General features: G+C 50.2%; 6 protein-coding genes across 6 annotated transcripts; 4 read left to right on the top strand and 2 right to left on the bottom strand.

Moving 5' to 3' along the window:
• Positions 1-1791: 1791 nt before the first annotated feature.
• Positions 1792-2617, top strand: UCRPA7_3299 (putative mpv17 pmp22 family protein; the record flags this gene model as incomplete). The annotated part of the gene is made up of 2 exons (XM_007915940.1): positions 1792-2165; positions 2224-2617. The coding sequence occupies 2 exons, from the start codon at positions 1792-1794 to the stop codon at positions 2615-2617; spliced, it is 768 nt and encodes a 255-aa protein (XP_007914131.1).
• A 438-nt stretch (positions 2618-3055) lies between these two features.
• Positions 3056-4543, top strand: UCRPA7_3298 (putative dihydroorotate dehydrogenase protein; the record flags this gene model as incomplete). Its single annotated transcript, XM_007915925.1, has 1 exon — positions 3056-4543. The coding sequence occupies one exon, from the start codon at positions 3056-3058 to the stop codon at positions 4541-4543; it is 1488 nt and encodes a 495-aa protein (XP_007914116.1).
• A 337-nt stretch (positions 4544-4880) lies between these two features.
• On the bottom strand, positions 4881-5685 carry UCRPA7_3297 (putative short-chain dehydrogenases protein; the record flags this gene model as incomplete). The annotated part of the gene is made up of 3 exons (XM_007915905.1): positions 4881-5046; positions 5096-5378; positions 5430-5685. The coding sequence occupies 3 exons, from the start codon at positions 5683-5685 to the stop codon at positions 4881-4883; spliced, it is 705 nt and encodes a 234-aa protein (XP_007914096.1).
• Positions 5686-8407: 2722 nt separating this feature from the next.
• On the top strand, positions 8408-10967 carry UCRPA7_3296 (putative minor extracellular protease vpr protein; the record flags this gene model as incomplete). The annotated part of the gene is made up of 5 exons (XM_007915968.1): positions 8408-8503; positions 8551-8614; positions 8663-8762; positions 8832-8946; positions 9549-10967. 5 exons carry the CDS (start codon positions 8408-8410, stop codon positions 10965-10967), a joined length of 1794 nt encoding a protein of 597 aa, XP_007914159.1.
• Positions 10968-11291: 324 nt separating this feature from the next.
• UCRPA7_3295 (putative proline permease protein) lies at positions 11292-12700 on the bottom strand (the record flags this gene model as incomplete). The annotated part of the gene is made up of 2 exons (XM_007915878.1): positions 11292-12386; positions 12455-12700. The coding sequence occupies 2 exons, from the start codon at positions 12698-12700 to the stop codon at positions 11292-11294; spliced, it is 1341 nt and encodes a 446-aa protein (XP_007914069.1).
• Positions 12701-19666: 6966 nt separating this feature from the next.
• On the top strand, positions 19667-21752 carry UCRPA7_3294 (putative restculine oxidase protein; the record flags this gene model as incomplete). Its single annotated transcript, XM_007915956.1, has 3 exons — positions 19667-19763; positions 19827-20190; positions 20255-21752. The coding sequence occupies 3 exons, from the start codon at positions 19667-19669 to the stop codon at positions 21750-21752; spliced, it is 1959 nt and encodes a 652-aa protein (XP_007914147.1).
• Between the last annotated feature and the right edge of the window lie 887 nt (positions 21753-22639).

Genomic DNA, 22639 nt, shown 5'->3' with positions numbered 1-22639 from the left:
GAGAACTTTATTAACGGGCTTGGAGTCTTCCGTCGAGGATAGTATGACAAGACTAGATCTCTCACCTTTTCTGCTTGACTTGAAATTGGGAAATCCATGACCGTGTCAAGTCGCCAACTTCAGGGTCTCCGCGGGAGGGTAGCATCATAGATCAGACAGCCGGGTGGCGCCGGCTCCGGATTAACAGCGACGGTCGAGTCACGATCTGAACGTTATTCTTCAGTAAGCTTTCTGCCCTGAAGGACCCCTACGTCGGAGGCTTACCAGATGACGAAATTCCTAACGGGCTCGATTGCTGCAAATGAGCCAAGTCATGTACACCTCTGACGATCGTACTGATTGTGCCGTTTGACAGTGATGGTCTTAAAGTCAAACACCACATACTGAATTTCTCCATTCTAGATGTGACGTCGATGAAGTTATTCCAGATGTAGCTAAGTGTCATCTCGCTCCAGGATCGTGGCTTTGCGGGGTGAGGAGTTGGCGTTTGGAGGCTCTTCACGGGGTCTACCAATCACAAAGTGTGGCGCTCCTTCTCCAGCCTACACGGGGTAGTTGTTGATTGTGTTTAACATGTATCAGGCTTCTAAAGGTGTCTTGGATGTTGCACAGTCGTGATGATGCACGTCTGTTTCATCAACCGCATAAGAATGCTTTGACCTCAATCATTCAAGTATAACATATATTAGATATGCAGAAACACTACTAGATATATTGAACGTACCACCAAACCCTTTTATCATTGCGTGACACTGCGGTCTTCTACCTGCTGCGTTACCATGTCTTCGAGCTATTCGTTCTGTAGCAACGGTCCCCAACCTTCTTCCAATTTCACATGTCCCGTTGGGGAAATTTGCCTATGACTTGCAGACAATAGTACAGTCTTGTGTTGTCCGGCTGGGTCGACTTGCAACCAAATACAGCCCATCACCAGCGATTTACGTGAGCAAGATGCGTCGAAAGACCCCAATGCGGTCATCATAACAACAGTCTTCGATGTTTCGATTCCGGCATGTGGTGACCAGACTTGTTGTCCAATTAGGTACACCTTTAATGCGTTGAACAAGGGCGACGTGCGGACGACCAGAGTCAACCTCCAGAGGGCCATAAGGTGGTAGCTTCTTCATCGCCCAACCTAACTTCGTCATCTGTAACTAGCATCGCAACTTCACCTACATTGACAACGTATATCCAGTCATCCTCAACCCCAGCATCCAATTCCACTATTGATAATCATTCTGATCTCGGCTGTCGTCATTAGTGTTCTCGGTATCATCTTGATACTTATACTTGGCTCCTGGCGCTGGAGGAGGAAGCAAGAATTGGAAGATAAGGACGACAAAATGGGACAAAATCAATTTGAGAAGGTAGAATAGACGCAGGCCATGAGCTACCAAAAAGACAAATCTTTCACGAGTTTGCAGGGGTGAGAAGCCCTGTGGAGTTGCCAGCGACGCCAATGCCATTACACGCCTAAGAGCCACCAGGTCGGGGTTACATCACGCGTGCATAATACAAGAATTGACATGCAATGCGAGAATTAACAGTACTGGGCAAAATATCAGACATTCTGTCGCATCATGATGCTGTGGAGAGAAGCTATTTGCAGAGACCGAGGAAGAGAGCCGCGGCCGTGTGTGATCGGCAGTTTAGCCGATTACGGCGCGGCACGCCATCCGAAAATTTCTCGGCTTACGGAGTCAGATAAGCGAAAGTCGGTTTCGAGGCCGGATTCCTTTGATCGAGCCCAACCATGCATTGAGCAACAATTCCTACACGTCGCGACGGGCAATGGCCGTGTCGCCTCTCTACCGCGCTCTTCTGCGGCGACATATCCAGTTCCTGCGCCCAAAGCCCGGGGCAGGCCAGCGCCGCCCGAAGTCCTCGAAGCCCCATGCGCCAGAGAAGGAGGACCCGGTCCCTGTACCCAACACCGTCGCAGCTCTCCCCCTCTGGCAGCGGCTGGGTCCGCTGACCAGGCTGGCTCAGGCATATGCGCGTGCACAACGACGAAGGCCGTACGTGACACAGGTGTGCACGTCTCTGGTCATATATTTCTGCGCAGACCTGTCTGCCCAGCGTATCAGCGGCAAGGACTATGACCCAGTGCGGACGGTGCGCTCGCTATTGATTGGGGGCATATCCTCGATCCCAAGTTACAAGTGGTATGCTGCGACATGGTGTGATCATTTTGGAGCCTCTAGAAGCTGACAGCCGTCTCAGGTTCCTCTTCCTCTCGCATAACTTCAACTATGCCTCGCACTTCGTTTCGCTCGGTACCAAAGTCGTCGTGAACCAGCTGTGCTTCACGCCTATCTTCAACAGCTATTTCTTCGGCATGCAGGCGCTGCTGGTAGGCGACACTCTGCCTGAAGTCTGGGAGCGCATCAGGCGCACTGTGCCGATCAGTTTCGTCAACTCGATGAAGCTGTGGCCCGCGGTGACGGCCTTCAGCTTCACATTCGTGCCGATCGAGTACCGCAGCGTGTTTGCGGGGGTCATCGCGGTTGGCTGGCAGACATATCTGAGCTATCTCAACCGCCAGGCCGAGGAAGAGGAGGAGTCGAGGAAGTTCGGCGGAGGAGAGCCACGCGTGCTAGAGAAGATGGCGGCATAGACACGATACTGCGCGTAACAGCGTCTGCGTGGTTGTTTTGCATTGCATTTAGAACGGCGTTTCCGCGGACCCCATAACTATACCTTCATAGAACATCTCGTTTCTGTACATAGCAGACATACATGGCATGGGTAGCATCGGTAGAGAAATCTAGATTTTCCCAAGATGGCGACAGCTGTCAGTTGATCTGATCTGCTTTGATCCACTGGTCGTGCGATTTGGCTGGTGAACAACGTGTGCTCGGGGGTTTGCAGGAGTCAGTCGACGCTAGCAGGAATGCTGCCGCAAGAGTACTGTACAGTACTTCATCCCGCCAAAATTTCCTGACATCACAGGCCGACCACTTGCACCTCGACAATCTCCTTCTTCTCCTTCCACCTCCCCTCCAGCATCGCGAAGCCATTGAGTGCTGGCACGGTCCAGCATCTCAACTCAAGCATGGCCCCTTCAATTCTGCGAGCTCGATGTGCCCTTCGATCCGCTCTGCGGCCTGTTAAGCCATCTGCATTCACCCCCTCGACCTCGCGATTCGGCGCACGTAGCTCAAGGCGGCATGCCTCCAGCTCCTCTCATTCGACAGACTCCCTTCTTCTCGGCCGTCTGCGCATCGCCTTCTGGAGCGCTTCAATTACCGCATCTCTTTATGTCGGCTATCTTTACGCTACCGACACCCGCGCCTCGGTGCACCGTTGGATTGTTCCGCCTCTCCTGCGTCTGGTCCTGCCCGATGCCGAGGATGCCCATCACGTTGGCACGGTAGCTCTCAAGACGCTCTACCAGCTGGGCCTCAATCCCCGCGAACGCCCCGAGCTGTCCCTCGTCTCCGCGGCCAAGGAGCCGTCCGACCTCGCCGTCTCAGTGTTTGGTACGGTCGTCGCGAACCCAATTGGCATCAGCGCCGGCCTCGACAAGGACGCTGAGATCCCCGATGCGCTCTTCGACCTCGGCGCCGGCATTGTGGAGGTGGGCGGATGCACGCCCAGGCCGCAGGGCGGGAACCCGAAGCCGCGCGTGTGGCGTGTCCCAGCCGTGGAGGGTATGATCAACAGATATGGCCTGAACTCTCGAGGAGCAGACGCGATGGCCGCTACGCTGCGCGACAGGCTGAGGAAGTTTGCGCGGTCGCTAGGCCTTACTGAGCAGCAGGTGCTGAATGGCGAGGGAACCGAGGTGCCCCCAGGAAGTCTGCTACCTGGCCGGCTGCTCTTGGTGCAGATTGCTAAGAACAAGGAGACAGACGAGCGAGACGTGGAGGCTGTTGCCAAGGACTACGTCTACTGTGTTAACCGCCTGGCACCATATGCCGATGTGCTAGTGGTGAATGTCAGCAGCCCGAACACGCCGGGTCTGCGAGACCTGCAGGCTACTGGGCCATTAACAAAGATATTAAGCGCTGTCGTCGACGAAGCTAGGAAAACGGCCAGGAAAACAAAGCCAAAGGTCATGGTCAAGGTCTCCCCAGATGAAGACGAGGACTCCCAGATAGAGGGCATTGTCCAGGCGGTCTGGATGAGCGGCGTCGACGGCGTCATCGTGGGCAACACAACCAAGAGAAGGCAAGGGCTGGTCCCGGCCGGCATAAAGCTCACCGTCAAAGAGCAGCAAGCGCTCACGGAGCAAGGTGGCTTCTCAGGTCCTACGATGTTTGATCAAACCCTGTACCTTGTCCAGAGATATCGAAAACTGCTAGACGGGCACTCCTTGCAAGCAGGCACAGACGAGGTCACCTCAAACGCAGGCAAGAGCTCGGATCAAAAAGTGATTTTCGCGAGCGGAGGCATCAAGGATGGCCAGCAGGCTCTAAAAGTTTTGAATGCTGGCGCAAGTGTTGCTATGTTGTATACTGGTTTGGTCTATGGAGGATCCGGGACGGTCACACGCATGAAGGGAGAGCTCAGAAAAGAAATTGCCGATGGCAAGGCATAGACAACATGGACTGTAGCAATATCACGAATAAGTAAAATAGAAGAAGTTCGGCAAGGCAAAGATTATTGTAGCGGGCTAGTCATGAAGTCTCTCCCCCCCCTATTTGTTGGCGATGCCCCCAGTCACCGATCCTATCGCTTTGTCTCCCTCACAGCGAGCTTATTGTTCCCAAATTAGCTTTACTAGTTAGGACATACAACAACTACTTTTGATACTCGTACAACCACTATACTAGTGACCATAGTTATGTTTCGACGTTCACAGAGCAATAAGAGTCCCACTGCCAACCCACTACCAACCAGGATAAAGCATTATACAGAGTAAGACTTAATACCTATCAAATGTCAAACTTCTTGTATCCCATGCCTTTGACGAATGTCTGCATCCACGGGCCCTGCGTCTTTTGTTCCTCCGCAAGCTCCCAGTAGAGTTTCGCATGCGCCTCTCCATCGACTCTATATTTGGCCGTTCCGTCCGCCTTTCGTTCATCACCATAATAAAACCTACAATAATTTTAGTTTCAACCGTGATCCAAAGTGGGAAATCGCTTACTTAAAGCCGCGGTCTTTATATGCAGCAGAAGCAGCCCAGATCATATGTGCGCCGGCGGATTTGCCAATGCCTTGGTCGAGAAAGCCCGGGAGGATAGTCATATTCAGGATGTTTCCAGTGTAGATGAATGTTTTTGAGGCAGAAGCGGGAAGCTGTGCAAAACCAGAGACGGCTTGTTGCGCGGCTACAAAAGCACTAGTGATGTTGATTGTCACATCTCGATTGAGAGCGGCCAGCGGAAGGGCGAAGGGGTCCTCGGGTGGGGTGAACGTCGAGGCACTGACTGTGGATATTCAGTAGAAGTTCAAATGCATCCTCGGGTACCAGGGCTTACCATTATAAATGACTACGCTTGGAATACCAAACACTTCATTGACCTTTTTGAATGCGTTGACAACATCGTCGGATTTGGAGAAGTCACTCTTGATATTTAGTTGATTGTCCGTTCTATCTGCCTCCTCTAGTGATCGAGCAGCAAGGGCAACCTTATAGCCTCTCGAGGCAAAAGTGCGAGCGACTGCCTGGCCTATGTTTGGTCCTGCTCCGAGGATGAGTATAACTGGGGAAGTGCCGGGCATGTTTCTGAGCATAGGGAGAGGTCGTTGGGCGTTATGCTGTTGAACAAGAAGCCCTCGCCTGCTATATAGATGTTGATGCCGCTAAGCCAGAAGGAGTCTTTTGGGCGTTTATAATCAAGTGCTTATAAACGCTGCCGGAGCGGACCATTCATACCAAGCCCTCCGTCTGCCATGTACACAGATACCTAAAGGCGGCATCATTCAACGATTCGGAGCGGCGAACATAGTGCCCGTGATATGAATAATCATGAGGCATTGGGTATCAGTAACATTGTCTTCTGCAATAAATCCTGAATGCCTGAGGAAATGAGAATTGCCTTGGTCTTCAGCTTGTCCATTCCCCCATCCTGACTCGTTTACACATTTGCTAGTGAGCCCCACTGTAGCATTGAAGGAAAGGCAACCTGCAGGACACCTACAGCGACTATTATTGACCATTCCTGACTAAAGAAGCCTGTGATGAGAAACTTTGTCATTCAGGTAAACTGACAATCCCATATCCTGTAACTTGAAGAGTCCCAGGTTTCTGCTCATACTTAAACGACGTAATTGATGAGCTACCAAGATGCATCCATGTCGAGTGCGGGGAAATTCAATTGCCGGATTTCGAGACCCCTCCTCATAAGCTTCTCAAAGATCCGTCAGGTGTCGGTCTACCAATTCTTATTTCCTACAATTGTCCTTCACAGTCAGCGAAAACCATTGTTGATAACTACCAAAACCCTGTCACTGATAATCTGCCCACTCCTCTGAAGTTGCACAATGGAGGATCACGCATGGCCAGGCCAGTACAAGGCCGCCATTAGCTTCACAATGGACAATTTGGGCGAAGCACAAGATGTCAATAAAGGTGTTTGGCCTGCGGAGCAACCGATCGGAAGTCACTATTCAGTCAAAAACCAGATTCCACGGATTTTAGACTTGCTCGATAAGTTTGATGTGAAGGCAACTTACTTTGCCGAGGCCTGGAGTCTCGACGTCTATCCTGATATCGTGAAGGAAATGTCACACCGAGGGCACGAGATCGCGTGGCACGGGTATCAACATGAGACATGGAGTAGTCTCTCTCCTGATGAGGAGAAAGTCAACTTCCAAAAGAGTTTTGAGAAAGCCTCAAAGCACGGGGTCAAATACCACGGATTCCGGCCCCCTGGCGGCACCATCAACGACAGGACATACGATTTACTCCACGAGTACGACATTGGCTATATTTCCCCACTTGGGTCACTTGGAGTTGACCGCGATATTATTGTACTTCCTTTTGAATGGAAGACTGTCGACGCACACTACTACATGGACAAGTTCTCTGGTATCAGAAAGTCTCTTGGTGACCAAGAAGAAGTCATGAGCCCAGGTGCTTTCCGAGATTACCTATTTTCCAAAATTTCGGAGGTTGCCAAAACGCATAGCTACATATCAATATTATTCCACCCATTTCTTCAGACGAATGAAGAAAAATTCTCAGTCTTGACTGATGTGTTAGCACGGCTTAGCAGCGATCCTAGCATCTGGTGCGCACCTTGTCAGGAAGTCGCCGCCTGGATATCAGAGCACTCGGGTTCTTTTACTTCTCACAACAATTGAGTAACAAGCCGGATTCTAGCTTCACAGAACGAAGGACGTTGGCAGGGCTGAAGGAATTACGGTCTCCGGTTGACATCCGGCATTCTTTTGGAGACACCACCGAGGGGATTTGGGCTGCGCCTAGAGTGGATCTCGATTTTCCGCAAACGGCAGCTCGACTGTACGCGCTTGGACAAGATCTAGCAGGTCGCGACTACAGCGTTGCATTGCGCTGCAGGGTTGCAGAGACCCTGAAATGAGGCATCTTGCAGGTCAAACTTTATCAGATAACAACATGTTGAATACGAGCAATGCGTCAAAAATATATTGGTGCGAGATCGGTGCTAAAGCGACGGGTCCCAAGGTTCAGTCTCGTCCGATGCTCCGCATGCTGCCTTCGGAGGGGATAGAAATGTGATGCTCCTAACCTGAGAGGCAAGCCAAGCTTTTAACGGTCGCCAAGCCGCATGCTCACAATTACAGTTGCTCCATTAAGTTTCGGGAACATTGCTTTAAGGGGTCAACATCACCGAATACGATGTTGGATCGCGCTCCTAAACTCACAAGCGCTTCAAGCAGTTTGACCATAGATAGCGCTACATACTGCGGAATGGTGTATGAATACCATCGAGTGGTTTCGATTAAATATCATTTGAGTATCTCCAGGAGTATCCGATGCAAGTGTATGTTGTTTTAGTGAAATTCAACAGACGCCATGCGGTTACCGAAACTCATCACTGTGCTGTCGGCTGTAACTGGGGTTCTCGCTCAGAAAGCACCACTGAGGCGGCGTGACGACAACCCTGCTCCTGAAACAGCGGGAAATAGAACAACAGTAGCGCCAAAGCGGTTTATACTTGAGTTCGCTCAGGTAAGTCTCGAGAAGCATTTTGAATCACGGAACTCTCTGTTCATCACATCACAGGGCACCAATGCCGAGGCGGCCGCCGCTGAGGTCGCTAATGTTCGAGGTGCCAAGATTCTGAGAGTTTTCCAGAGCGACATTTTCAGTGGTGTCGCAGTCGAAAGCGAAGATGAGAATATTGATACTCTTGAATCAATTGAGCCTGTTTCCAGAGCATGGCAATCCAAAAGAATCAAGTTAGCTCCGGGTGCGCCTTCAAAGTCTTTCAGCGAAGAGGCGACTGCCTTTAACTACTCTATCCACCACATGACCGGTGTCGACAAATTGCATGCTGCTGGCATCCTTGGAAAAGGGGCTAAAGTTGCTATTGTCGACACAGGCGTTTACTATACCCATCCTGCAGTGAGTCTCTCACCTACCTGTGAACTTTCAAAGCTGAAGTTGTTCAGCTGGGCGGTGGCATTGGCCCTGGCTTCAAAATTGCTGGTGGATATGATTTGGTTGGCGATGGAAGTATGTATACAACTTCTCGTAATCATGTGCGTTTGCTAATCCTTATAGTTTGGCCGGAGGCGGGAGAAAAGGAGCCAGATACTGACCCAATGGACCAGCAAGGGCACGGCACACATGTTTCAGGCATTATTGCAGGCAAAAGCGACATGTATGTTGACTGATGTTGTGCCTGAACTGTGACTGACTTACACGGCGCTGACGGCTGATAAATATTTAGCTTCACTGGTGTCGCTCCAGAAGCTACCCTATTCATGTACAAGGTCTTCAGTCAAATCGATGGGACTGATGAAGATACTCTAATTGATGCTTTTCTTATGGCATACAAAGAAGGTGTAAGTGCCCCAAGAGTCAAAGAATCGTTTTGTATCTCACGCATCACTAGGCGGACATCATAACAAGTTCAATCGGGGGGTTGAACGGCTGGACCGATGGTCCATGGGCTACAGTTGCTTCCAGACTAGTCGACCAAGGCGTAGTAGTCACTATCTCTGCAGGAAACGATGGTCAGGCCGGTGCCTATGCAGCAAGTAGTGGCTCCTCTGGAGAGCATGTTGTTGCGGTTGCATCAATTGAGCCCGACGTACTCGCAGTGTCATCCTTCAAGGCAACATTCAATCTCGACGGCATGTCTAACGCTACTTATGTTGCATATTTGTCTATGCAGGATTGGTTTCCGTCAGAAATCCAGGATTGGCCCATTATTCCATTGAATCTGGATACATTTATCGAGAATGAGGCATGCCAACCATTACCTGCCGACACTCCCGACTTGTCTAACGTGGTGGTTCTCATTCGCAGAGGGGGTTGCAACTTCTCAGTGAAGCAACAGAACCTGTCACCGTTCAATGCTTCTTTCATTCTATTCTACTCAAATGAGATGCCCGTTGTGATTCCGACGACGGAAGAGACTAGTAGTACTATCGCTATGATTCAGTCCGAGGCAGGAGCGGCAATAATAAACACGATCAAGGCAGGAGGGAATGTCACCGCGGATTTCACAGAGGCTCCGATTAAGCACATCGTTGGTGTGCCCAACGATGAAGATGGGAGAGCACCGAGTACTTTCACCAGCATCGGTGCAACCAATGAGCTGTTTATCAAACCAGATGTTGCTGCACCAGGAGGACGGATACTTTCAACATACCTCAATAATGGGTACGCCATCTTGAGTGGTACATCGATGGCATGCCCATATGTCGCCGGTGTTGCTGCTCTCTACATTGGCAAATACGGTGGTCGCGCTGTCCATGGTCCAAAATTCGCCAAAAGCCTAGCGATGCGTCTCATCTCGTCGGGCGAGGCTGTGCGTTGGGATGACGGGACTGGAGAAGGGAATGACTTCGGGTTTCTTGCCTCTGTGGCGCAAGTTGGTACCGGCATTGTCAACGCTTCCAAGGTCTTAGATTACACGACGAGCTTGTCCTTTGCTAAATTCGCACTTAACGACACACACCATTTCAGTCGGTATCAGAGTGTGGACATCGAGAACGTAGGCGCTGCTCCCGTCACGTACACGTTCTCTTCACAAGCTTTTGGAGGCATGGAAACTGTACTCACGGACACTGCATACTGGGGCGTACCCAGAATTGCCTGGTTCGAGGAGGTGATGGCAGCACCAAAGACCATGGTTCCGGCCATCTCTTATCCAGGGGGCACATTTACTGTCAAACCTGGGGAAACCAAGACTGCCAAATTTTCATTCAAATACCCCGAAGGCCTCACTCCAGCAAATCTTCCATTATACAGTGGTAAAGTCATCATTTCAGGCAGTAATGGCGAGACATTGTCCGTTCCCTACATGGGACTCGCGGCTGATCTACACAAGGATATAGGAATCATGTTCCAGTCTCCAATTGGGTTCCCCACGCTCACTTCACTTCGCAGTAGCGTCCCGATCAGCCAGAAGAGCAATTTCACCTTCGACTTGGCCACAGACATACAAGATTTCCCTAAACTGTACACGCGGATGAACTATGCCACTACTATGTTGCGATGGGATATTTTCAATAGCGGGTGGACAGAGCGCGACTGGAAATACCCACCTGCTGTTGGCGTAGCTGGCTATGTTGGCTCGGTCACAAGTTGGGCACAAGCGTCGGGGAAGTCGTTTTTCAACGCAAGCTCCGATGACATAAATGATTTGATCAGTCTGCCAATAACAGATCTGCCGAGAGATATTGCCGGTGTCTATGGCGTAGAGCTGTGGTGGCTGGGTCGTCTCGCAAACGGCACGCAGATCGCACCGGGCAGGTATAACATGAGGTTCGCAGCATTGGTGCCGTTTGGTAACCCTACTGCATCTGATAACTGGGATATCTTTGAGACACCAGAATTTGATGTGCTGCCACTTTGAATGGCCGATCAACAAGTGCATACCTAGTCTAGGCTCCTGGAGACTTCGTAGCTTACCCAGACACCCCACACTAATTCAAACTCGATTGAGAATGATAGACTCGGATACATGTTAGATTCTAGCAAAATGGACATCTTGCGTCATGGCTTCGGCAGTGACTCAATTTTGTTCACAGATCTCGTTGTAGTATCTATTTTGTTTTGACTATCAAGACACCAATCACATGTATTTTGTCGGTATCTGCCATATTCCTAACCCTCCCATGCTATTGCCGGAACACACGTAATGATGTCTATATATGGCGAATCTTTCAACGCCCGTCAATCATTCAATAATCCTAAAGATATACTTGAACGGTCCCTTCCTTTCTTTCATTGGTTGCTCCGCATCGATGACTTCCTGAAGGCCGGTCTGCATGTCGACCTCATCCGGAGCCCATGCCCAACTATCTTTCCAGAAATATGCTCGGTGGCCGAAGTACATGACCAGAAAGATGGGGATGCCAATGTAAGCTGTCAAGAAGGAGCTAGCTGACCAGTTCTTAGGGAAGAACACGGTGAATCCATTGGTCAAGCATAGCAATGTGAACATGAATATGGCAATGTAAGCGCCATATGGTTGTATCCAATGACGATAGGGCACTTCGACACCTTGCACCTTGGCTGCCTTTCGGAATCGAAGGTAAATGATGCCGCAGCAAATCCAGGAGATCATTCCCCAGGTATTCGTCAAATTAACGAACCAGTTGAAGACGACAGAGCCGGATGAAGCCACATTCAAGTACGCAAGGGCGGTGAACAGAGAACTTACGGCGACAGCATTGTATGGGACACCCCAGCGGTTGCACGCCTTAAAGATACTAGGTGCAGACCCTTGAACCGCTAGGGAATACAACGCTCGGCTGGAGATGTACAAGAACGAGTTCCCCGATGACCATGCAGAAATCAGAATAACGGCGTTCACGATGCTTGGTAGCGTGCTGATCCCGGCGTTCGCGATGGCGACGACAAAAGGCGATGAGCCAGCGCCGGCACCTCCGTTATTCAATCGTGCGTCGTCGGAGGGGCAGGTCACTCCAATCGCCAAGACGGAAAGGACGTAGAAGATGACGAGACGATAGAAGTATCGACGCGCTGCAATAGGGAGGTTTCGTCGTGGATTCGCCATTTCGCCACCGGTGACCACGATAAGCTCTGGAGCAAATGTGAAGGGGAAGACACAGGCGACAAGTGTGTGCCAGAAACCAACAAACAGGCCCGTGCTGCCCGGTAGAGTGTAGGCATCGTCACCGCTTCCTACTGTATAACGTACTGCCGCGCCTGGATGTTTCCAATATCGAAATCCGAGTCGGTCTCGAGATGGTCCACCGCCCCAAAAGAGGATAAATGACAACATCAAAAGTCCGATCATCATGATAACCTAGATACTAAGTTAGAGGATGTATGCTTCCTATTTTCTCATTCTTTGAGCCGCATTTGGCTACATACCTTTGTTCCTGCGAACCAGAACTCCGTCTCTCCATAGAAGCGCACCGGCATGAAGTTCAGTGCTACAATGACCACCAGCATGATTGTGATCCACACGGCAATATTGACGCTGTTAGGCCAATAGTCGATGACTAGACCAGCAGCGGTAATCTCGTAGGGTACAAGAATGCCCAGAGCGTACCAGTACAGGTAGCCCAGGGCGAAGCCGAGCGAACGCGACACATATCTATAACCAAAATATGACATTGTCCCTCCATGCACTGGAAGGTAGGTGGCTACTTCCGTGACCGCTGTGACGACGCAGAGAACTAGGAAGGTCAGGAAGATGTAGCCTGCGAGGATGAAGGCAGGGCCTCCTCCGGCAAGAGTTTGACCAGATCCAACAAAAAGACTGAATTGCTGAGTTAGCTCGCCCTTGGGTATTCATTGGCACGGAGAGTGCGACGAATGGGGATCGCCTTACCCAGTTCCAATTGTCCCTCCCAACGCAATCATCTGCGCATGCCTGCTTTTGAGGCCGCGCTGCGTTATCCCATATCGTGCGGGGTCTTCAATGAGGCTTGCGGCAACAATTGACGCCTGGCGAGCACGCGCCTCGTGGCCGTGATCATGGCCGTAGGGCTCTCCGACAGGGCTTGCGCCCTTCTCAGGATCCGTAAAGTCCTTTGCGGCTGACATGTTTCCAGCGTTGATGTCAACCAGCTCCGCTACCCAAGCTGTTGAGAGATGACGAGGCGGGAGGAAGCTCACACGAGCTGATCGGCCCTGAATATGTATGCAGGGCTTATAAGGTTACACCCGACCTCCTCCTTCCAGCCGTGTTCGCCTACCTGTCGGCGTGACCGCGCTGACGTGAATGGCCATGACGCTGGACGGGCGGGTCCTGCTGAGAGTAACAAGGTCAGCAACGAAAGGATCAGCAGGTCGGGCGATAAGGGGCGATCAGGGGATGCGGGCGATAACACGACCCGGCAGCTACATTCCCGATGCGGAAGGCTTCAGGATATATGCGAGCAGGGATGTGGGGGTGGTGATATTGAGTAATGAGCATTTGCTAACAAGATAAGAGGATTGATCCCTATGTCTCAGTTAATCTTTGTTAACGGTTTTTAGTCCAGCTCCCTTGCAAGCCGCTGATAACAAACTCGACCAGGATGTCAGAAATCCCACCTTAAGGACTCCATTGCTGTTAGTGGGTTAGATTAGTGACTGGATGGCTGACCTCACCTAGCAGCCCTCGCTGACGGTTGCAGTTTCAAGACATTACAATAAACACTACGTAATGAGTCTAGACCTCCAGTGCTCTGAAGCTTGGCGTTCTCATATAGTTTATACTAGCCTTACACTTATCATTTCAACGGAGCTGAGGCTCGATACGCCAACAGGGCATTTGTTGTACCGGCAGCATTACTATGTCTTCCATTGGTGAATTTCCCCCACTGTTCCAGTCAAGATATCCATAATCATCAGGATATTTGTTTACGCCGCGTGACGATAAACTAAGGGGCTGCAGCTGTCCGCGAACAGCAGAGTCGTCCCACGAATTCCTCAAACCCCAGGTTAAAATTGTACTTACATGGGCGTCGGATCACCATTTTACTACTGACACACAACTGTATTGCCCCTCAATCGTCAAGTACCACATCACGCCACACGTATGTGTTCTTACGAATGTAAATTGTGCTGTTACTAGATCCTACCTGACTGCCCTCTCGTACTTCAACAGTGAGCCCTTCAAGCGGCAATGGTTTACGCAGTGCGTCGTGCCCCTTCTAACCGATAAAGATCATTGGCATCGGCATCTGCTTCTCCGGAGGAAGCTGACTGATTTCGCTTAGCAGTGGAATAGGTTCAGGATCTTGCGACCTCTGGCTTGATGACTATTAGCCTCTTGTTTCGCCATCAGGACCCAATTTCTACGATGGCTTACGCATCCCGCTCGAGGAGAGCATCCACGGTTAGGTGTGAGGTCATAGTAAAGAAGGAGAGCGCGATCAGTGCTGACCGACACGAGACACATGTGTTTCTGATGTTGTCAGATTTGATCACAATAACTAGAGAAGGTGCAGAAAGCGATCCCTTTATATTCACCACTGATGCCTGCATCACAGCAATACAATTAGGAATTGAAGACTGGTTGCTATGATGCATCTAATGTGCAAGGGTGCTGACATCCCAAGACATACTAGTCTCGGCAATGCTAAACGGTGTGCAGGGGTAGGTGACTTCCCAAAACGTCTAGACTATGCTTGATCAATGTGGCAGTAGCTTAGCGGACCTTTTTGCCTATGGAAAGCTGATGATTCATAACTCTTTTCCGCTTCAAATGAGACAAACATGCAAAGCATCCTCCGTGAGGGCCGTAAAGCTAGGACTCAACCCAAACACATTGGAGCTCTTAGTTCACCCATGGATACTGAGGCCGACGTTCAATGGATCTCTAGTACCATTGCAACCAGGGGCTACAATATCTCCAAGGCTGAACGTCTTGCTATTCGACGGCAAGCCACGAAGAAAAGCAGTCAAACAAAATAAGGGCGGGGCCGCCGTTACCAGATTAACATTGGCCAATACCCTATCTTTTCGACCGATCGCGGAGACGACATCTCTGTCTCGTGCAAAGTCCTCGCTAGTACGAATGTTGGGCCTACAAAGCAGACTTTTGCAACGAGTAGGGATGGCTTGAAAAGGCGCCCCCATTGCGGAGCGCTGTCCAGTATCCCAGCCCCTGTGCCATTGGTTGGATTAGAGCAGTTGACTACTCGGACTGGCGTCAACATCCTTTGCCTTTCTACGCTGACGGTGTCTCATATTGGACACGTTGTATCTGAGTTCTTTCATCGTCACCCAAGCTGGTTGGTATCAACTCTTCGCCAGCCGAAGAAAACGCACCTCCACCACATTGCGGATCGATATGGCCAAAGCAAGTGTTTAGATGCCGTTGTAGATGCTCTAATCTCAAAAGTTCGTACCGTTATGCTTTCACAGCATGGGAAAGCACTACACGCCCTCCAATCATCCATTTCAGATCCAATACTTTGCGTATATCCAGATACACTTTGTGCTATAGAACTCTTGGGTCTTATTGAGGTAAAACTTCTCGAAATGAACACGGCGTCGCCTGGCAATTAATCCAGATAAACATAGGTTTTAGAGACGTCGGGACAAACTGTTTGGACCCATCATATCCCAGGAGCCGCACGTCTCATCCAAATCAGAGGCGTCAAGAGATTCACATCTACCTATGGAAAGGATCTTCTGCTATCTTTGGTCGCTCCAACTGTTCGTGTCCATTTCAAAGCCGAACAGATGCATTCTTTGGTAACAATCATGTTTTCAACGAAAGCGTTTTCGAAGAATCAAGGTTGTACTGGACAGACCCCATTCTTAATGCTAAGATGTTAGCGAACAGCAAGCTGGCGCGCCAGATTACTTCTCGAGCTTTCAACCCAAATTACACCTTCACACAAGTAACCGAGCAGTTTAGCCTTGGAGAAGTAGCTGCGCCGGTCATAGTCTTCGGAGACCTAGCATCTGCGACGGTCAACAAGTCACTTGTCGAATACTTCTTTCGTGAGCATTTTCAATCATCGTGACCGATGCCGTGAATAAATAAATGCTAATGTGGTAATAGAAAACGAGCGTCTTCCAGCTCTCCTTGGCTGGACAAAGCAGACGCAGGTTGTTAGTCAAGAAGACATCCTCAGAATGAGCCAGATCATCAGCAATGCAACGAGTCTTGTCACTACTTCGTCTGATACCGCCCTAGTCTCTAAGCGGCGAGACTTGCATTCGGGCCTAATCCTCTAAAGCGACGACGAGCAGAAGGGGCATAAGAGATACAGGGCTGGATACGGGAGGCTCAACTGAATGGTCCTGGATGCTCACGCATTCCAAGGGCTCATGGTCGGACGCTTTCGTTACGAAGCCACTTTGTCAGCGCACGAAGTACGTCAAGATATATCATAGCTCTTTGAAAAGCAACTCGAATCAATCTTCGGGGTATATGTAAGTCTCTCTAACCCCTCAACTCCCTATGCTATCGCGTAAACGAGCAGTTTTTTCATGTCTTCACAATGTCTACCGGCTTCTCTTCTTTGCTCTGCTTGAAGTCACTTGAGGATTGCGAGATATTATCACCGTCAAATTGTACCCGTACATCCGTTGTGCGAACAATGCCATTATAGGTCATTATTTCCTCCTCAGATCCTGTAGGCGAGACACTGCGACATTCAGTATGCTGTGCACGCGTGGTGACTCGCATAGCCTTGAGGGCAATGCTGTTCGGGCCGTTCCCGAGATGCGACGTCGTTTCTCGGTGGTGAACACCACTATGTGACGTTCCACCATATGTTGGGACGTTGGCGTATGGGTTCTCGTGTTTGCTGCCCCTCGACCCGTTGAAAAGTTTCGGAAACCATTTGTGGAAAAGCGGACGAAGGGCTGGGCCACACGCTGAAGCGATGGCGAGGTTGACTTCGACAACATTCAAGGTAATTGCGATCGTATGAAACCGGTCCTTGTGTGGGTTGACGACGTAAAATAGTTTAATCAGTTCCACGAGTCGGAAGATGGCGATGATCGTCACACTAGGCAGAGCTTAGGATCAGTCTCCGTCTAAGCAAGACGAGTTTGTGCAAAACGTGGTACTCACGACAGTCCGATCATGAAGAGGAAAATAACGCCGGTCTTTGCTGCCCTGGGCATCTTCAGGCCTAAGAAGATCCAAAAGGGGAGAGCAAGTACTAGTATATCCGTGAAAATGTTCAAGGACGAGAGCGTGATATGAAACGAGTTATCGACACATCTAGCCCCGGCCAAGGCCTTAGGATCCCAATTTGCCTGAATGGGTAGACATTGTAGCAGAGCAACAAGGAATATGGCGACTGCTTGCAAGCCATTAAAGGTCAATAGACCAATGATGGCCCAGCGCACTCCAGTCTTCTGCCCACCGAGTCGCAGCAAAAAGACCAGTATTGACGCTCTCACGAAAGCAAGTACTGGGTTGTAGAACAACTGCGCCATGAAGAACCACCATCTGCCTGGGGTCGGGTCGAAGTCTGCGGGAACGTCTTCCTGGTGCCACCCATAGTAGTTGAGTTTAATGTCTATCACTACTTGAGCCTTGATTGTCTGTATGGCTTATGACTGTGGACTTACACATGTAAAACGGTCCAGTCATGAGCAAAGAACACAGCTAATTGCCCTATATGTTAGCAAGAACTCCCGTGGAAGCTTGGTCCTGCGTTTGAGATAACTCGAGACTTCAGATACGCACCATTGCTAAAGCGAGAAGATAATCATCTAGAAATTCGGTCAGCGCGTTAGCAGCTGTCATCTTCGCAAGCTTCAGTGGATGTGTCTGCACGTACCGATTCCCCATTGCCGTATCTTGATTCTTACGTATGCTCGTAAGCACATGGTGATCAATGCGATCGCGGGAAAGAAGAAATTGATGAACAGACCCCACGCCTGAAGCGGCGGAGTTGGGATCTGCGTCACATCTGGGTGAGATGGACGTCTTGGAAAGATCCCCATCGTGACGTGCAGCAAGACGCCTGGGCCACGAAGACTTTGAGGAAAAGATTAACATTCAAGATCTTGGGGAAATCGAACGTTAAAAGTCAGATGGTCCCCATCGCCTAAACACCACACCGAGCCATGAATCGCAGGTTACGGGATCTTCAGCTCTAAACTGCACTAACGTCGCGGGTATTGGCTTCTCCAACTAGGCTATTGTGCGTGGTAGACGTCTACCGTAGGCTAGATTTCGAAGAGCCGTTCGCCTTGATAATTCTTACAGGATTAAAAGCTCCTAGGCCAAATGACTACCGTGGTGGCTTGAGCAGAAAGGGAAGGTCGCCGGGAAAGGCGCCGCTTAGCGGCGTCGTGAAAGGGGTTGGCAACTGACAGGTGCAGAAAATGGATACTGAAGAGCAGGAGAGAGATACCAGGCTATGCGGGTGCCCCATAATGAAAGGATCCTGAAAGCCTTAGACTCGTCTGAAGCTAGGTTCCCCTGCTGCCGTGACATGAGCAATGCTCTTTACACTTGTGGCAATGCTTCAACTTTGCATGGGCCAATGAGTATAAAGCCACTAGGCCACAATCTCAACACCCATCATAAACAAGCGAAGCTCCCTCTAAGCAATCATTCAATTGTTTTTCCGTTTATACCCCTTCTTTTCCTCAGTATTCAACGAGTTCAGCTCCCAAGCTGCTAGGATGGAAAGGAGAATGCGGGTGGGTGTTTTAAGGGAAGTCAAAGCGGGGGAATAGTCTATTGCTGCCAAGTGCGTCGGGTGCTTTTAGTGACCTGCCCATGACCGGCAGAACCGCTGTACCGGGAAACGATCTTCAAATCAACCCCGGGCGTAGGTGGCGCTGTCATTAAAACCCGACAGGCCACAGGCATCTTACCACGGTTCTCCGGAGTATCGCCGGTACCTGTGCCACGAGGATCAGCTGCAAAGAAGACCATAACGCCATTCACCTGCATATGGGTGCCCAAGGAGGGCAAGAGTTGTCGGGACGATCGACAGCAAATGCGCGATTAATCAACTTGAGCACAGCGTTGAAGAATAAAATCATCTTGTCAAGTCCTGCTGTTGATGAGCTGAGATGCAATTGTATACTGTCATCAAGGATGTGATAACAGACTATGATTCGAACCTTCAGGCCAGTTTGTCGGGTTTGTCCGCGATTGCAATCATTGTCATTCTGGCCGACTTCATGCAGAAAGCTCCATACAGAGTCCCAGTCGCCAAGCCTTGGAGGAAATTGACCAAGCCCTGTAGGCCCAGTATGATGAAACAAAGCTTTAACCTTAAGCGGGCGACTTGCACGACAAAGGAGTAGTCTCTCGCTATTTTGTGGCCTAAGGATGATTTCGCAGAATACTTCTCCATCCTCGTCGTAGGCGATACCTCTTGGGGTGTTGTTATTCCTATCAAGATTCACTCGAGTGGATAATTGGAAGCTACCAGGATGCTAGTACGCAGTAAATCGAATTTAATGCGTAGGACCCACAATCTACGACTTACGGCTAATGGGTGTAGTCCTCGTGTTAACATGGGTCCTACTGGGAGGAATTAAGCCTATTGGTAATATATATACAAAGTTGTCGATCATCTCAATGCTAAGCACTCTCTCGTCACGACAAGCCAATCGTTCCTGGTCTCCTCGGATCTCGTGCGTGTGCTGTCAGACACGATGGCTCCTCTCTCTCGAGCTTTGATTCTTATCAGCACTCTGTTTTTCTCCAGTGCTGTCTCTGCCCAGACCATAAAGGTCGATGGAGAGGTGATATGTAGGTGAAATGTTTCGCTAAAACTTTGTCCCTGGATACGTATTCCGTGCTGATACTGTATAGCTGCCGATGAGACCACAGTGGCGCCGGCTGCTGAGTCGGTGGCAAGCCTGGTCGAGCCCGAAGCTATTCAGCTGACTGATGCCGTCCTCGCGAACCTGACGGATCTAGAGCTGTCCAATGTGTCTCTGTTTCAATTTGCTGAAAATGATCTTCAGAAACGCGCCGCGTCCTCGTCCAAGTGCAAGACTTTCCCCGGCGATGCATTGTGGCCTTCAAAACTGGTCTGGAAAGTGTTCGACCTTCTGACCGGAGGCGCGCTCATTGAGACTGTCCCAATCGGCGCTGCATGCTACACCAACAGTGAACACTACGATTCGGTGAAGTGCCAGGATATTCTTGCTCACTGGACCGAATCTGAGACCCAGTATGTCCAATCTTTCACGAGGTGAACCTTAGCATACTCGAAACTGGAAGCTGACAGAGATTAGTGCTCGGGATCCTACCTCGGTCATGTCTCCTCTGTATCAGGGTGAGACTTGTATGCCACAAAACGGCAACGCCAGTACTTGTGAAATTGGTGGATTCCCGTCCTATGTTGTCAATATCTCAACAATCGCGCAAGTTCAACTAGCCGTCAATCTTGCTCGTAACCTCAACCTCCGGCTCGTCGTCCACAATACTGGTCATGACTTCCTCGGCAAGTCGACTGGTGCTGGAGCTCTCTCAGTCTGGACTCACAATCTGAAGAGCCTCAAGTTCATCGAGAATTTTAGCTCTCCTTCATACACTGGCCCGGCCCTCAAACTCGGGGCTGGTATTCAAGTTAAAGAGTTGTATGATGCCGCCAACAAGTACAATGTGACAGCAGTCGGTGGCGAATGCAAAGGAGTCGGTGTTGCTGGTGGTTACATTGCTGGTGGTGGCCACTCTCCTCTGACATCCAAGTTTGGCATGGGTGCTGATCAGGTCGTGAGCGTTGACGTTGTGACTCCCGATGGTCGCTTCGTCACAGCTGATGAGCAGAACAATACCGATCTTTTCTGGGCTCTCCGTGGTGGCGGAGGCGCTACCTTCGGCGTCGTTACCGGATTGACTGTCAAGGTCCACCCCAGAATGAACTTTGTCGGTTCTACATTCACCGTGTTGAGTGGACCCGATACAAACAATACTGATGAGATATTCTGGGCTGCTATGGAGACGTACTGGCGCAAATTGGATACATACCTGGAAGTGCCCAACTATGGTTACTCTCAGATGTTCTCACGTGGTACTGGCGCTGGCTATATGTGGAGCATGCTGCCCTGGTTGGTGTCAGGAATCTCCCTGGACGAATACAAGGCTATGGTGGCGCCGCTGTTTGCCGAATGGAGGGCCCTAGGTCTTGAATTTGAGCCTGTTTACTTTGAGCACGACAACTTTTGGGACACATGGACAAGCCATTTCCCAACAGAATCTGTGGCCAACTCCAACTTGCGTACTGCTTCGCGTATATTCCCTAAGGCAAATTGGGAGAATGATGACACGCTGAATGCAACGATCGCTGCTATTCGTAGCGTCATCTCGGAAGGATCCGCCTTAATCCAGTACAATATGAACGGTGCCGCTCCTGCTGGTACCCCGGATGCCGCTGTCAACCCGGCATGGCGTGAGGCTGCATTGTTTGGCATCTTTGGCAGCCGCTGGGCTGATGGGGCTACTGAGGAGGAGATCAAAACAATCAACGAAAGGCTCACCTATGATTGGATGGAGCGTTTGCGACAGGTCACTCCGGGCAGTGGAGGCTATCTCAATGAGGGTGATGTCATGGAACCCAACTTTGGACAGGCGTTCTTTGGCTCGAATTACGACCGCTTGTTGGGTATCAAGCAGAAGGTGGATCCTTGGGATGTTTTCTGGGCTCCTACTGCTGTTGGAAGTGAAGACTGGTATGTTACCGACCAGGAAGAGTGGCTCACGCTACAAACCGGCCGTCTGTGCCGCAAGTAAGTGTTTTGTAACTTGTGGGAGCAGCACCACAAATGATACAATACTAGTTACAATACAGCATCCCTCTAGGAAGAGAGGTAGTGTCGCGTTGCTGATAATGTTGATGGATGAAGGCTTCTGAGAAGAATTAGTATCCAAGACACTAGGCTCGGCTGGTGGAAATAAGGCATTCACAACATATCAGTATCGAGACTTCCGAGCCGCCACGGCCCAAGTATCACACATTCGACAATAATGAACTTGAGCTAATACCAAAGGTCCGTTGGTCTCTCTAGATAGTTCAGGTCGATGCAACTCTATAACTCTAGAGGGTCGTAGAACGCCAACGCGACAAAAGAACCTTTTCGTATTAGTAAAACCAAAGTCTTCTGGATCACCAACCTCGAGACTGCGCTCCGTATGCCTAGCTCCATTGGTATGATATTTTCGGCCAGGAAATATGCGGGTGGCCTACAAAGTCCATCGCCCTCACCCTCAAGCCGTATACTATGTCTTACGTGCCCAGGGCGGGAGAGACTATGGCCAAATAGACGAACTCGCCCTCTTTATAGATATTTGACTACAGCTCTATCTCATCGTTTTACACTTGAAAGAATATACACCTTCTCGCAGATTACATACTCGAAGGGCATATACGAGGAAGACATAATCTATACAAGTTTGTCCAGCCAACCCTTCCCTAGATTTGTGACAAAGCAGTCTATCTAGTTCTTAGCGTCTTGCTGAACAATCCATCGCCGCACCGCGAATATGCTGGGCCGCTCCGAAGTGTTACTGAAGCCGCATCTCACGATGTGCATGGGGTGGTGCAAAGTCTGGTTCATCGACTATCGGATTCGTCGACGGATAGCATGTACCCCAAACGTCACGAGAAAGTCATTCAACGC

This window comes from Phaeoacremonium minimum (genome assembly GCF_000392275.1).
Source record: "Phaeoacremonium minimum UCRPA7 unplaced genomic scaffold PA7_03_scaffold_270, whole genome shotgun sequence".
Classification (NCBI taxonomy): Eukaryota; Fungi; Ascomycota; class Sordariomycetes; order Togniniales; family Togniniaceae; genus Phaeoacremonium; species Phaeoacremonium minimum.
This window is presented reverse-complemented; position numbering and strand designations above follow the sequence as displayed.